Source organism: Eutrema salsugineum, unplaced genomic scaffold (assembly GCF_000478725.1).
Source record: "Eutrema salsugineum unplaced genomic scaffold, Eutsalg1_0 scaffold_5, whole genome shotgun sequence".
NCBI lineage: Eukaryota > Viridiplantae > Streptophyta > Magnoliopsida > Brassicales > Brassicaceae > Eutrema > Eutrema salsugineum.
In genome coordinates this window covers 14,242,859-14,257,654 of record NW_006256612.1, presented here as the reverse complement: position 1 = coordinate 14,257,654, position 14,796 = coordinate 14,242,859, and the positions used below count along the sequence as shown (strand labels likewise).

The 14,796-nt window shown below is 39.8% G+C and overlaps 4 protein-coding genes across 4 annotated transcripts; all 4 read right to left on the bottom strand.

The window, feature by feature from the left end:
- Nucleotides 1–1,227: 1,227 nt before the first annotated feature.
- Nucleotides 1,228–3,987, bottom strand: LOC18994386 (TBC domain-containing protein C1952.17c). Its single transcript, XM_006418028.2, has 9 exons — nt 3,528–3,987; nt 3,316–3,408; nt 3,110–3,214; nt 2,857–3,009; nt 2,681–2,779; nt 2,467–2,595; nt 1,950–2,129; nt 1,678–1,794; nt 1,228–1,535 (listed from the first exon to the last, which is right to left on the bottom strand). Exons 1-9 carry the CDS (start codon nt 3,840–3,842, stop codon nt 1,371–1,373), a joined length of 1,356 nt encoding a protein of 451 aa, XP_006418091.1. The 5' UTR covers nt 3,843–3,987; the 3' UTR covers nt 1,228–1,370.
- Nucleotides 3,988–4,561: 574 nt separating this feature from the next.
- LOC18994385 (pentatricopeptide repeat-containing protein At1g04840) lies at nt 4,562–6,755 on the bottom strand. The gene is made up of 2 exons (XM_006418027.2): nt 5,591–6,755; nt 4,562–5,500 (listed from the first exon to the last, which is right to left on the bottom strand). Exons 1-2 carry the CDS (start codon nt 6,753–6,755, stop codon nt 4,668–4,670), a joined length of 1,998 nt encoding a protein of 665 aa, XP_006418090.1. The 3' UTR covers nt 4,562–4,667.
- Nucleotides 6,756–6,902: 147 nt separating this feature from the next.
- Nucleotides 6,903–10,526, bottom strand: LOC18994384 (eukaryotic translation initiation factor 5B). The gene is made up of 12 exons (XM_006418026.2): nt 10,224–10,526; nt 9,723–9,873; nt 9,547–9,642; nt 9,050–9,126; nt 8,722–8,801; nt 8,418–8,478; nt 8,121–8,188; nt 7,943–8,024; nt 7,767–7,850; nt 7,581–7,658; nt 7,348–7,467; nt 6,903–7,220 (listed from the first exon to the last, which is right to left on the bottom strand). Exons 1-12 carry the CDS (start codon nt 10,389–10,391, stop codon nt 7,044–7,046), a joined length of 1,242 nt encoding a protein of 413 aa, XP_006418089.1. The 5' UTR covers nt 10,392–10,526; the 3' UTR covers nt 6,903–7,043.
- A 216-nt stretch (nt 10,527–10,742) lies between these two features.
- On the bottom strand, nt 10,743–14,597 carry LOC18994383 (ubiquitin carboxyl-terminal hydrolase 2). Its single transcript, XM_006418025.2, has 3 exons — nt 14,395–14,597; nt 11,262–13,864; nt 10,743–11,159 (listed from the first exon to the last, which is right to left on the bottom strand). Exons 2-3 carry the CDS (start codon nt 13,856–13,858, stop codon nt 10,922–10,924), a joined length of 2,835 nt encoding a protein of 944 aa, XP_006418088.1. The 5' UTR covers nt 13,859–13,864; nt 14,395–14,597; the 3' UTR covers nt 10,743–10,921.
- Between the last annotated feature and the right edge of the window lie 199 nt (nt 14,598–14,796).

Below are 14,796 nucleotides of genomic sequence, written 5' to 3'. Positions count from 1 at the left end.
TTGAAAGCTTTCGAGATTATCTATCCTTATTTGTAGGGATGGAGGAAGAAAGTGACGAAGCGAGCCGAAGCAATTCAGTGATGAAGCGAGCCGGAGCAATTCAGAATAGCCGGCGTTCTCTTCACCAGCAAACCAGAGAAGCATCTCGGTCGATGACCAATTTCTCTGTAAAACGAAACGGCAACTGATAGCAAGCAAAACGCATATAATATCAAATGATGTTAATACTGTTTATGTATCACTAGATTTAATTTGACGGGCTGTGAAATATAGGAGACATGCTCCTAAATGCTTAAAATTGTTCAAAATAAGCACCAAAACGACAATCCAATATAAAGTAAAACGCAGTCTACTCGCTCACTTTTAAATTTTGGCCCAAATGGAGCAAAATGACCCACGAATTAGGCCTAACGCGCGCAACGCGCACCTGCTGCGAGTGGGAATGAGATATGGCTGTTTATGCGCTCTCTGACTTTTTGACTGAGAATTTTTTTTCTTCTTCTGTTAAAATAAACAACGTGTATTTTATATAGTAAACGACATCAATATTGCATGTTATGCCGTTTTTAGGCAAACTAAAACGACGAGTATTTTTAAGTTTAATCAAAATCTCTGAGCTTACTATAATTGAAAAAAATTATAGTGTGTCAAAATCTCTGAGCTTCAGATTTTGCTCGTAGAGAAGAGCAGCAGAGAGAGACGAAATGAGGTCCGTTTTTGCGCAATGGCGACCGCGATTCCTTTCTTCGCCGCTTTTAAGTACGCCGATAGTCTCACCGTCGTCGGAATTGGAATTCACTCTTGAGATTGATGCTCGAGGGCTGGGCTAGAGTATATGAGTCTCAAAAGAAGATCATTTTTGATAAAATCGTGGTAAAGAACCTGACTTGATTGTTCATGATTGACCTTGATATCAAATTTCTTGTCGAGTTTTTTGATCCGGAGAACTTGGCAAAGAGAAACGAAATCCGTGATTTTCTCACTGGGATATCGAGTGTAACACGAGAATATTACACAAAGAAACATTTAACTCCATTTGAGAATACACAGAGATTCCCACAGTTAAGCATGGGAAATGAGTTTTAGAGATCTGTAACCGGAGACGAGTTTTAAAAGATCTGTAACTGGAAACGTTTTTGGATCTACTGAGAACCACGTTATCCAATATAATCGATTAGGTGTTGAAGACAAAGTGCGAGGAGTCTAATTTGTATTCCTTTTCACGTTTATAACTTAAAATGGACACCGTATTAAACAAAAAAACATGTTGCCGTTTAACCGAATGGGCCGTGTAAACTAAAAACAAACAAACAAAGCTTTGTATATTGTAATGGGTATAAACTAAAAAGTTGGTTAAGAAAGAAAAAGACTTAAACTAACATTTTGGAACGAAGTTTATTAGCTACATACAAGAGATGGCTTATGTTTGTAGTTGGATAGTGTTGTAGTAATTTCATATTCGATGTGAAGTCTCCAGCGATTAGTCTCCTCCTTACCAGCACCAGCATCGCACAACATATCCCAAGTAAGCTTTCCTGCAACAATATAAGATATATTTGAGTTCTATCACTGAAGAAAACATTTGTGAAACGATGATGAAACAGAGAATTAATGAGTCTTGTGCATCTATAAACTTGTTGACTTCAGGTCAATTCCAGAAGATATTGTAGTTCTTACCAAAGGACCTTCCGGGTCGCTTAAGAGTGCATCCCATATGTGAAGACAGTCGAAGAAACTAAACTCTTGTGTCAGGAGGAGAGTGATCCACCTAAATGCATAGAACTGTGGGTTTACCTGTAGATCCATATAATCTTATGTCAACAATCTCAGAGCGTATAATGCATTTCTATTATATAGTAGATGAGAGAACAAGATTACCATATTAAGCTTGTTGACAATGGTCAGCTAAAACTACAAAAGAGAGAGAGAGAGAGAGAACAATGTCTTACTTTCGTGGTGATCTCTAGATGACGCCAAAGTTCCTCATCATGCTTCTTAACAAGTTGAGAGAGCCTTGTTATTGCGGACCGGATTCCAACCACACTATTATCAAGTTGTTGACAGTAGAAGTCACGAAATCCACTCAGCAGCTCAACAAAGCAGAAGAATGCATCAGCTTCAGCATGGGACTGTACAATTTGAAGAGAGCTAACATGAAATTGACTGAAGCTCATGAGATAAGAGTAAACACAAGGTTGAATAAGATAGATCACACATGAACAGTTTTCTCGAAGAAAAAAAGGCAAAAAAATTTCAGATTCATATTAATTAAATACCAGTTTACTCATTTATATGTAATTATATGAAACAGCATATAGTAGAAATAGTTCTAGATATTTTTTTTACTAAAGAAGAACAGAGATCTTGAAAATATTGAGGGTCCAGACTCGAACAGTTATCTTGATATTGTATATCCTATCATGGTGAAAGTAGTTTAAAAAGGTAGCAAAGAAAGAGTCTACTTACTGAACTATCTTCATCAGGGTCGTTACGGAATACATAAAAGATAGGTGCCAAAATTTCGTTCATCCCTTGGACATATCTGATGCCTTGATTTAACTTGGCAAAGACAAGCAATATATTCTTCATCGATTCCTAGACATGCAAATGGAAACGACACTGAGCTTTAATTAATCAACAATAAGTGAGAAATTTGCTAAAGAGAACACAAAAAGGTTACCTGATTAGAATGCGCAAACGATGATTCAGCGGAGAAAAAGGGTATGTCTGGATGTGTACGCTTGACATCTCTGTCTATTTGGTCTATGGTCTCCGTATCCTGTATTGATAAAAACATTTGATGTTTAAACTGGTGAAGAAATTGAATACCATAGCCAAGGATGCAAGATGTAGTACCTGGAAATATGTATTCCAGATGCTCGCCTTCCCTAGGCTTAAAGGATGGTCCTCGTCAGTTATTCTGGATCGAGAAAGCATGCATCGGCTTTCACTCTTCAACTCATAATTGTCAAATCCCTTTGACCTCACCAATCTCCATGTGATTTCTGACTAACTAACACAGAATCATTTAGAGGTACACACACATTTCAAGAAAAGATAGTTGTGTAAAGGAACTTTCTGGGTGAGAGAAATGACAAGGATCACTTACAGGACTCGTCAGAAGCTCATCCTTGTAGTGCTTATATTGGGATCTCTTTTGTTTCAGTTCAGTTGACCAAAGTGAACGTTCAGGTGGCAAGTAGCCCAGCAAAAGCTGCAAAGAGAATCATATTTCAGTGGCATAGTAAGGTTTTTCATGCAAATGACAGTCTCACTTCTATGAAATGTTGCATTACCAAGAAATAGTATACACACCTTCCAGACTGTAGAACGGATCCCAGGAGAGTCCGGCAAACTTTGTAAAGCTAGACTCCTCAATTCCTTCATATTGATCACCTTCTTCGATAACTAACAAAACCGAACAAGAAGAAGCAAAAATCTAATCAGAATAGAAGAATCTGAGATAAATTTTGCAATAGGGGAAGGAAAGTTGCATTGATAGTTAAAAAAAGGAAGGTTGCATTGACCTCAGCTGTGAGATGAGCCTGGCGGGAAAAGTCTTCGGAGGAAGGACCAACGGAGTTTCCATATCCGCCACTACCGCCAGAAATACTGCTACCGTTCCGCGGTCTAGGCGACGGTGATGGAACCGAAGAAGCGGTGGACGGCGGAGGAGCAGAATTAAGCCTGGAAGCAACGGAAATCGATTCTGCCTCCTCCTTCATCGAAGAAATTTTAGTGACGGGGGAATGACGGAGGAGACCATCGTCGTCGGTAGACGGCGGAGGAGGAGTAGACCACATGGTGCTATTCAGCCATTCCGGTACCTTTTTCCTCACCATCTCTAGGGTTTGATGGATCGATTAATCAATTGAAAGTCGCGAGGTTCAATTTCCGAAGTGTCGAGAAGATCCAATCCGAAAGAGAAAGAGAGAAAAATGGTTCTGCGAGTCGGTGATTATGGAAATCGAAGTTTGTAAATGTTTCTTCTCTTCTCCGAGAGAGAGAAGGACCTTACGGTAAACGAAGAGGTCATTAATTATAACCTCAATATTATTGATTCTTTACATATATATCCCTGTCTTTTCTTTTCTTCAATTTTTCCCCATTTGTTTGATCGGTAATATGTATTTGCACTAGTATATTAGATATTTAATGATCTAGGAAAAGATTTCTTTAAAAACTGGTATATATGGCCACTATACTAAAGAAAAAATGTGGATTCTAGTAATATTAAGGTATTCTATTCTGTTGTCAACAAAATATCTAACTATGAATTATGGTATTACCATATAAATTGATCTACGAACACAACTACACAACATTAAAAATCAAAAGTGATGGACCCAATAACCTTGGCGCGTGGTATTTGTTCTCATGTGATGGCTCAGCTTCACATACAACTGCCATGTGTTGCGTTGTCTTCAATAATACACATGACAACTACATATATTAACATCTCTATAATCATAATTTATCTTACAAAAAGATCAGCTTAGCAAACTTATTCTATTATATTTGTACTGGTCATTCATGGTCACTACTGGTCATTACTTTCAGGCTATGGAGTTTCAGAACAGTAAATGGTTTGACATGAATGTTACAGAACATCACATTTTTCTTTGGTGGTTGAGAACCTGAAAACAACATACTGTTGATCAATTAAATCACCAATAATCACCACATGAACAACTTCCCTCTTTGAAATGATGAAACTGTCTTGCATCTCTCAGCAGAAGATCTCTTTGGCTGATCTTACTAACATATTTCATCAAAGAATGACAATCTCCGCAGATTCTAAGGTTCTTAATGATCCTTATTGCGGTTCCAGGAGCAGTTCTAAGAATCCCAAGTGCCAGAGCCAATTTCTCACTATGGATTCCCGTTACATTTTCCTTCTCTTCTTCTTCAATGTCATGAATCGACCAATCAGCTCCTGTAATGTATCCTCTCTCAATAGCAAGCGATATGATCTCCTCAAGCTTCAAACGTATCTCTTGTGCTTGCTTATGAGAGTTATCACCTGCTGCAAATTTGTTCAGTTGACCGTCCAACTCGATATAACTCCATCCCTTGCATCTTTCTTTGACTATCTTCTGCAATGGTAATCTTTTTTTCTCTACATCTTGATACTTCCCTTTAGCTTCATATGTCTTGCCTAAGAAAATATAACTACCACGAAGCTCTGGATCAAGCTCCAAAAGATTTTGCGACACCATTTCACCCTTTCTATTACTCTTGTGCGCCTTGCAAGCACGATAGAGTGCAGCCCATGTTGTAAGATCAGGATTTATCGGCATATTTTCTATAAGCTCATGTGCTTGGTTCAACTTCCCTGCTCTACCTAACATATCAACGACTAACACGTAATGTTTCAGCGTGGGCTCAATCGCATAGTCAAGCCTCATGCTATCGAAAAAATTAATTCCCAAGTCTACTTCGCCTGCGTTCAAACATGCAGTTAGAACCGCAAGAAACACAACCTCGTCTGGCTTCTCTCCTGTATGTATGCCACATATTTGAGCAATTTAAATTCAATGAATTAAGGGACAGAGAAAAGAAAAAAAAGAAGCCTTGACAACTCTTTTACCTGAAAACAACATTTGTCTGAAACAAAGGATAGACTCTTGGAATCTTCCATGAAGTGCCCAACCTTGTATCATAGCAGTCCAAGAAAGAATATCCTTATGCCTCATATTACTAAACACAGTAGCCGCACAGTCAACTTCCCCACATTTTGCATACATGTCTATGAGAGCTGTCCCTATAGCTCTATCCAAATTAATCCCATTGTCCAAAATATAACCATGAATTCTTATTCCTGATCCAAGAGCACCAGATTTTGAACATGCAGAGAGCACAGCAGCAACCGTGTACTCATTAGGCTTCATGCCCTCCTCCAGCATCTCAAAATAAGTTGAAATCGCAGATTCATAGTCGCCATTTTGAGAAAACCCATTAATTAATGTCGTCCAAGAAACCACACTTTTCTCTGGCATTACTTCAAAAAGCTGCCTTGCTCTGTTCAAATCGCCGTTATCCACATAACCCTTGATCAAAGTACTCCAAGATCCTGAATTTCTCTCTGGCATGGATCCAAAAAGCGTTGTAGCCATTTGCATATCCTTGGCTCGACAGTACCCATTAATCAAAACATTCCACAACAAAATCCTCTCCATCTTGATCCAATCGGGACTTTCATCGAACACTTGGAACGCATACTTTAATCCTCCGGTCTTGGCATACATATCAACCAAAGATACCCTGACAAAGGAATCGCAGTCGACGGAATCCTTCAAAGCCGCGGCATGAAGAGCCCTACCCAACCATCTAAATCCTAATTTAGAATTAGACTTGAGCACAAACGGAAAAGTTAGCCGATCAGGTCTCACACCAAGCCTCAACATGAGAATGAAATGACGAACAGAACACTTGAAACGAGCACTCTCCGCCAGACCACGGATCAAAGCATTGAAAACAAACAGATTCTTCTCTTTTAAATATCTAAATATCGAGAGGCTATAATCCGGGGACTTGAGAAGAGAAGAGCTAGAAACCAGCTGAGCAGCGACGCGGCTACTGAGGACGCCGCGACGGAGGATATAGGCGTGAACACGGCGGAGACATACGGTGTCTTTGCAGGCGTGAATCAGAGATATGATGTGAGACTCGTCCGGCGATGCTCGATGATCGGCCGGAAAAGATAATTTGGCGGGAGAAGACTTGCGTTTAAAAAGAACATAAAGAGATTTCATCGTACCCCAAAGGCACTCACGATGCCAAGGTCGATGTCGATGATATGTACTTATATTGGCACTTATCTAAACCGAATTAAACCGTAACACTTTATAATCGTTAACCGTTTCAAACAGGAGTGTAATAATTGAAGAACAAGAGCAAAATTTTTGGATGGTCACCAGATTCTCATTTATTAGGACAATAAAACGAATGTCACTTGCCAGTTAATGTTCATAGTGACAAATTCTCTTTGTTATAGTTTTGATACAATACCGAAGAGAAAGAAGAAGAGAGAATGAAGCGATTTAAAGAACTCCAAAGAAAGGGTTGTTGATGGCAGAATTGAGCTCTGCTCCAGCTGAGTTGATAACGGCTGAATCGATCTTGTCTCTTGGTAAGAACAAAAACTCTCCTCCTTCCATTTTCTCAAACCCGCATAGCTCCATGAACTCTATGCCTCCTCTCAGTGAACCAACCCTCTCCTGTTTACATATTTCCATCCCAAGAACCATATGATTTGTAAGAAACTATAGACTATACTTGTATACATCCTTCAAAATCAAATTTGTTTTACGAATCCAATTAGAAAAACATTTGCAGGTTGTCTACCTGAAATGTTTGGTTGGTGAGTCTAATTTTCCGGAACTTCTCTTCATCTGGATTCTTAGCGACATTTCCCATGTAAGTCAGCAGAGTCTGAAACGCTCTCTTCACTTTAGTATCGTCCTCCTGAATCAACAAGTAGTTACTGTTTTAGTCCAAGTTTTAGATGACACACTTTCGCAGGACACAGGTTTCCGCGGGAGTTGTAGCTCGGAATGTGTGGATTGATATGTCTTTACCTTGTGGGTTTGCTTAAGGGACCTCAAGCATTCTCTCATCTGTTCAGTCTTTGTGGCGGGTCTAATAGGCAATGAACTCTGCAAAAACAAAAAATAAATAAAAACAAATGTCTTTGTAAGAAAAGCACATAACACTATAACAGGAGATGATAAATATAACTTGCTTTTGAATTTTTTTTGGTTTACCTTCTTCTCCTCCACAACTGGCACTGAAGGCTTTGCAGCTGAAGGATCTTCCGGAGGCAATCCGAGTTTCCGTCTTCTTTCAGCCTGTTCAAATGTAAATATGAGTCTTCAAGGTTCTCTTACTGAGAAATAATAATGTAAAAGGTATGTAAAATCTGCTGCATTAAAGAAGATACCTTGTCTTCTTCAACTTTTTGACGGATCTTTTCCCTAGCCCGTCTTTCTTCTTCTTTCTCGGCTTTACGCAAAGCGATTATACTGAAATACACAGCCGATACGTATTCACTTGAATAAACGAATACACAAATAAGAATAGAGCTGACAAGCCTGACATTATAAACAGAAGAAACAAACCGTTTTCTTTCGTTATCCTCTTCCATCCGCTTTGCCTCGAGAAGTTCCTTGCCAATCCTAATCCGCTCCTGAACCAATTACTAACATGTTAAAAGATAACAAAAAAGTGCTTATAGTTTCAGCCATGGCACAATCAGCAGTATCTAAAGCTTCAGTCAGTAAATGCCAATTTGCAGGCAATAATAGATTCAAGAGTTAAGAGCAAAATCTTAACAGAAAATAATAATTCTGGCTGTATCATTTTAAGACTAAGTAACAGTAGATAACACATTTTAAGAAAAAAGATCAACATCGAACCTTCTCTCTTTCACGTTCCATCCGTTTTTCTTCCTCTTCTTTCTTCTTCCGTGCACGTTCCCTAAGATGTGGAACAACAGAAAAATGAGGGAAGTATTATCCGACCCTAAAAATAATCACCTTCCAGGATTATCGTAGTAGTTTACAGTTGGCCGATATAAATCGAAGTGTTGATATTTGTCAAGATACTAGGTGAAGAAAGAAGAAAGAAGAGTCAAGGTTATGCATGATAAAACTGTAATGTCATTGGTGCACGCTACAAAAGAATATGAACATGGACAGAAAAAGAGAATACTCATAGCACCTTAGTTCTTGTGCTTTTATCTTCACTTCTTCTGGCGTAAGAGCAGGTTTAGGAGGCCCAGCGTTAGAGTTGGCAGGGACCTAGACAAACAATCAACAATATAGACATTACTGTAAGTGATCAATGAAGTAATCTTAAGACCACATACATGCCTAAGCAACATTATATAATCAGAAAAAAATTGACCTAAAAATTGTCACATCCAGCAAAAACAAACACTTTTCAGGTTGAGACAAGAACTAAACACCGAGATTTGGAGTGTGATCACCACTTAAAACAGTTCAGAACAGGCATTCTGCTGAAAATAAACTATTGACAAGAAACTCACCTTCGGCAGTTCATCTACGTCAGGATCATTCTCATGCTCCACCACCCAATTAACAGCAGCCTCGAGACTGGCATTACCTGAAGGAAGGACATACAAATTATGTTACAGAAGCAGATTATCACAATGTATAGAAGAATTTCAAGATTCAGATGGACTACCATACTTCATTGTACAATCTGACATTCAGAACAAGGATTGAGATAGAGAAAAGGAGAAAAGAAGAAGCATATCTGAGTTCATATGACAAACCACAACATGGAATAAAAGACAGAACTTCAAAATTTCACGTTTAAAATTAACAAGCTTCAGTGAGATAGATAACAGTTCATATCTTAAAACAAAGTTCAATAATAAATGAATGTTCAAGAGCTCAGCACAGCTGCACACGGAGAAGGTAAAAAGAGCCATTCAAAAAGCATAACACTCGATCAAAAAGCTAATCTCTATTGTGATCAGTGGCCATAAAAAGAGAAGAACATGACATGCTCGATTTTTACCAGAGTAGTGTAGTGCTCGGGTAGCACGAGCTTTTGGGAATCCCATTGCTTCAAGTTCCTCGAGAATTTTATTGTCAACGTCTGGGACAACCATCTCTGCAGGAAAGAGATAGAGACCATAAGAAATAACGTCAAAGACACTGATGCAATACATATGCGACAACATGGCACTGTACCTTCAGCAGCCTCTCCACTACCACTAGAACCATCGGGTTTGTCGATCTCCATAGCAGCCTTGGGAGCTTCCAAGCTGATGGGTTTTACCGTCTCCATTGTCTTGTCCTCAAACTCAGCATGCCCTGTTCTTTTTGTATGCAAATCGCTTTCCTTCACATTGTATAAGAACGATAAAAGAAATCACAATCAACTTCAAACCAAGTCAGCGGGAAGCACTTAAAAAGACTCGATTTCATTCAAAACTCAAGTCAAAAACCATCAACTCCAAACCACAGTAAAGGTTGTAAAAGTCGCATCAAATCGAGATCGCAGAGTCCAAAACCGTTAAAAGAATGATGAAAGATCGGAAATACATCAATTAAAAACTCGAAACCCGAAAAAGAAAACCCAAGGTGAGAGATCTGTGAGTGACTTGTAACCACCACCGACAACAACAAAAGTGGACTCAAATTTATCAAGAAAGAGAAAGATACGGAGCGAGGGAAATCGAGGATCCGTACAGTTTTAGAGCGACAAGGCTTTTTGCAAGCAGTGCAAACGAGATTGAGCACCGCCTCAGTGGACTCGGCGAAATTGGAGTGAGAGGTGAGCTCAGCGTGCTCCTGAGCCTCCTCCACGGACTTGAGCAGCGCACCACAATCGCCACACTTGAGCGATACTCCTGCCATGGCTACAATCTCTCCGACTTGGATTCAGAGAAACCGATGTCTTTCCTTTTTAATAGGGGAGGTTGGTCCGTTGCTTGGAAGAGAGGAAGACGTAGTGCCGGTTCAATCGTTTCCACTTCCGGTTTAGTTGTTTTCGGTTCCAACATCGGAACAAAAATTGATTTTATCGGTTAAGCTCCTTAATAAATAATGCTTCCCATGCGATGCGATCGCACCAGTCTAAATCGGACGGTCCATATTGCTCAACCCGATTTCCTTAGAAAACTACCCGCCAGGCCATATTGCTCAACCCGGAAGACCTCTCTCTTTTGATAAAAAGTAACACCGTTGAGAGGCTCATATATTTTTCAGACACGTTTCTGATAATACATATATTGTAACTCTAAAATATAGTAATAAACAACAAAATTAATGGTATTTGATCCAATGTGATCATCAAAAAAGCAAAAAAGCTGTAGAGAGAAGAAGATCAAAACTGTTTTTCTTCTTAAACTTTTTCAGTATAATGGAAGGAAATTAACAAAAATAATTTAGTCTTGCGAGAAGATCCGTTCGTAGAACAAGATATACGCTTCAGAATGCAGAACCTTTTCCAGTGAAACCTGACGAACATGTGAATCGCTTACGTGATACCACACACTGGAGGAATCAGTGTCTTTAGCTTTCTGGCCTCCTCTTACGTACGCCACATAATGACCTCCTCTCATCGTCCCTGAATGCTCCACCAATCCAGCCAGCCTGTAAATGGGCGGGTCTTCTCCGTTACACCTGAAAAAAGAACCAGAATAACAAAGAAAGGGTCTTTATGTGATGGATAATAAGTTAAAAGACGGATCAAAATGTAGTAATGTAGAAGAGCGGAGCTGATACCTTGAGTCCATATAATGTCGAAGATCGATGAATTCTTTGAAAGCAACATGACCATTTAACTTACTTAGCCTACCACGCAAATCCTGGCTGAATCGCTTTAGGTGAATGGTTAACACAGGTGGGGCTTTGTTCAAAAGTACTCTTTTAGTAGCATCTCTCTTTACAGTCACCAGTTTCTCAGAATCATCTACAGCTTCTTCATCTCCAGATTCACTGTCATTTGCTGAGTTAGTACCCATAGCTTCATTATCACTTGGATCTTGCTTCATAGCTTGAACAACGGTTTCTTCAGAGAAACCATCTTCATTTTCACTCACCCATCCGTTGTTGGTGTTGCTTGATCTCGATTCATCTTTTTTGGATTTTTGCTTTTCTCTCAACCGTTGGAGTTTCAGGTTCTTTGAACAGTTCTCGCAATTCCAGGCATTGTCATCCGACAAAATCTCAGGCTTTGTGAAATGAGCCAAACACCTCTCAACAGACACAGGTGAGTCCGAATCATCGATTTCTTCAGGATCAGACTCGCTGCTGAATGCCATAAAACCAACTCCCGAAGCTTCAGCCTTTGAAGGAGGTCCAAAAACAGGTCCTTCTGTCTCGGGCTCATCAAATAATCCGCCAAAATCAACAAAATCATTGTTTTGTGGTTCAGGATCACCAGTAACGAATGACGATGAAGCCTCACCCTCACCTTCCACAACTGTTTTATCATCATAGGATATGTTTTCTTTGTACGGCATGTACAGAACTTGCGAATCTGCAACCACCAAAGGAAGCTCTTCCTCATCCCAAGGATTCACTGAAGATGAACTTTCCCCTAAACCAGGATCACCACCGATGCAACCAGCTTGATTGATTTCAGCAGAAATACCGCTTGTAGCTGTGCATTCATCAGACTGCGTAGCTTGTACATCTTTTTCTTCCAAGCTTGCTTCTGCCTTTGCAGATTCGTCGTTATCTTGGATCAGCATCTCTGCGTTATCTTCCACAGTCTGCTCACCCAATGAAACTGAGGTACTGGCAGGAATATTTGGACAGGAGACATTTTGATTAGCCTCAGTTGTTGGGATGTTATCACCAACATAATCTACCATATCCAAATTCGTCTCATCTCCAGAGGTTTCTGGTCCAATAATATCCAACCAGAAGCTATCAAAAACAGTATCACTTTCTGTTGCTTTTTCTGAGGCCTGCTTATTGTCAAGGGTTATAACCGAAGGAGTCTCTGAAACTGCACCATTATCAATGGGTGCAAAACTGGAACAGGATGTGTCCGAATCAGCTGTGACAACCACAGCTTTCCCCAGAGAATTCAATTCCGACAGCGCCTTAGTTGGGAGGACTTTTGAAACTTTACTTACCTTTGACATATTCTTAGGGGCTCTTTTAGGTGGAAGCTTAGCTTTCTTTGCTCGAGAAACTGTTTGCTGCTTTTTAGGAGGGGTTTTCTTGAATGGTACAGGTAGAGAGAGATCCAAAAACGGTTCAAAGACTTTTGAGGAATGCCCGCACTCCATACAAGAAACAATGCTTGAAGTTTCCCCTCCAAATACAGAATCTATGAGAGTTAATTTCTCATCATTACCACGCTTCTTTCTCAAGGCCGATTCTTCGGTGCTCAACGAATCTAGCAAACAGCGTAGCAACTCGTGGCTGTCATGCTGGTCATATCCCCTAAACTGGGGTGCCTTGGTACAGAAAGACCCAAAAAATGCTCTAGGATTAATCACACTCTTCAAGCCTGCCTCTGGTTTTGTTTCAGCAAATAATTTCTTCAGGGAAGAAGCAAGAGGGCCACCGACACCAGTGACATCCTCCTTGAAGAAATGAACACGTAACTGATCCAAAGAAAGAAGATTCTGCATTATCGAATTAAAGAAACATGTGTTCCCAAGGTTAACTAAACCTCGCACAACATAACCATCTCTTGCTTCAATACCACTAGTCACAGCGCCCTCTAATTTGATACCACTAGTGATACTGCCACTTCCTGAGCTATGTTCCTCGGTATCAGATGGAGGTAAATTGTTCAAAGATCGTCCTTTGATCAATTTTACAACCTCTGACAACACATCTTTCTTCTCACCGTTGTCTTCTTTTTCGACAGGGAGAAGTGAATGGCACGGGAAACACCATCTTAACAGAGGATTTTCCCATTGAATCACCAAACGATGACGAGTCAACCTGATATGCCTTATAACATGGCTCTGAGCTCCAGTTGGCAAACCAACACCTCCACAAACAAAACAGCCACATTCCAAACAAACCCAAATAGCTTTCTTGTCAGATTTTGGGTCAGAAGAAGAAAATGCATGTTTCCCCTTATTACCCTTGGCTTTAGCTCCTCTCTTATCGTGCACCCCTTCCTTGCATTCTTGACACTTAATCTGCCGGGAAGACTTAATCTTGTCCAACACTTTATCCAAATTAAGACCCTTATCGAAATGCACACAAGCTTGTTTCTCTTTCACTGCTTTAGCAACCCCCTCAGCTACTTCCTCGGCTTCACAAGGCTGGTCAGAGACATCCTTGGAGAGTGTCGTGGTCAGATTCTCCTTTGTTGGAGTTCGGGCCTTCTTCTTCGCTTTCTTCCCCATTAGTTCCTATCCAGAATACAATGAAATACAAAGCCAAGGAAAAGAAGAGTGAGTGATTAAAGATGTTCCTTCATCTACATAACCAAAAAACAACAAAGAAGCAATGAAGTGGATACTAAACAACACAGAAAAAAAAAACAACAAACAGTAAAGGATAACTGAAATAAGGTAGTATAAGATTCAAAATCAATATCAAGCTTCAGTTTTCGGGAATAATAGTGCGACAATCGAATCTGCCAACTCAATTCTATAATTCTCGGAAAAGTGAAAGAATTTTGAGGAACTTAGAAGTACCCATTAAAATTTCCCGGATTCTAAGGATTATCCCAAAAGAAATTACCAGACTTCTTAATGACTAGCAATCAAAGATCCCGGATTCAAAGAAGTAGAACTTACAAGGCATCGAAACAACTAAGATTAAAATTCATCATATATAATTACTACTCTCAGCTTGGCCGCTATCGGAATAGGGAACAAAGAGAACAAGTAGCTCAAAACAATCGCAATAAGGCAAAAGGAGAATCCAGAGATTTTACCCACAAAACACAGAAGGAGAAGAATCAAAGGGTTGCTTAGGAGAACATTCACATGAAAAGAATTGAAGGAGAATCGACACTCGAATACTTGGGATCTAGCCCAATCACACAGGGCGAGAGAGAGAGAGAGAGAGAGGGGGCAAGAGATGTTATCACTGCTTCGTTGTTACTGCCGCCGTCAAAAGGAGACGGAGAGTCGACGAAAGTATGTGAAAGAAATTCGCTCCGACAGAGGGGCATACCAAACCAAACCAAAAAAAAAAAAAAAGTAAGAAGGATCGATTGGTTTTTCCTTACCGGTCCGGAATTAGATGGTTAGGCGGGCCAACGATTTTCAGACCAAATTTGTTTTATATTGAAAAGAAAAAAATCGTAAAAAACAAAAGTGGAGACAGCTTTAAA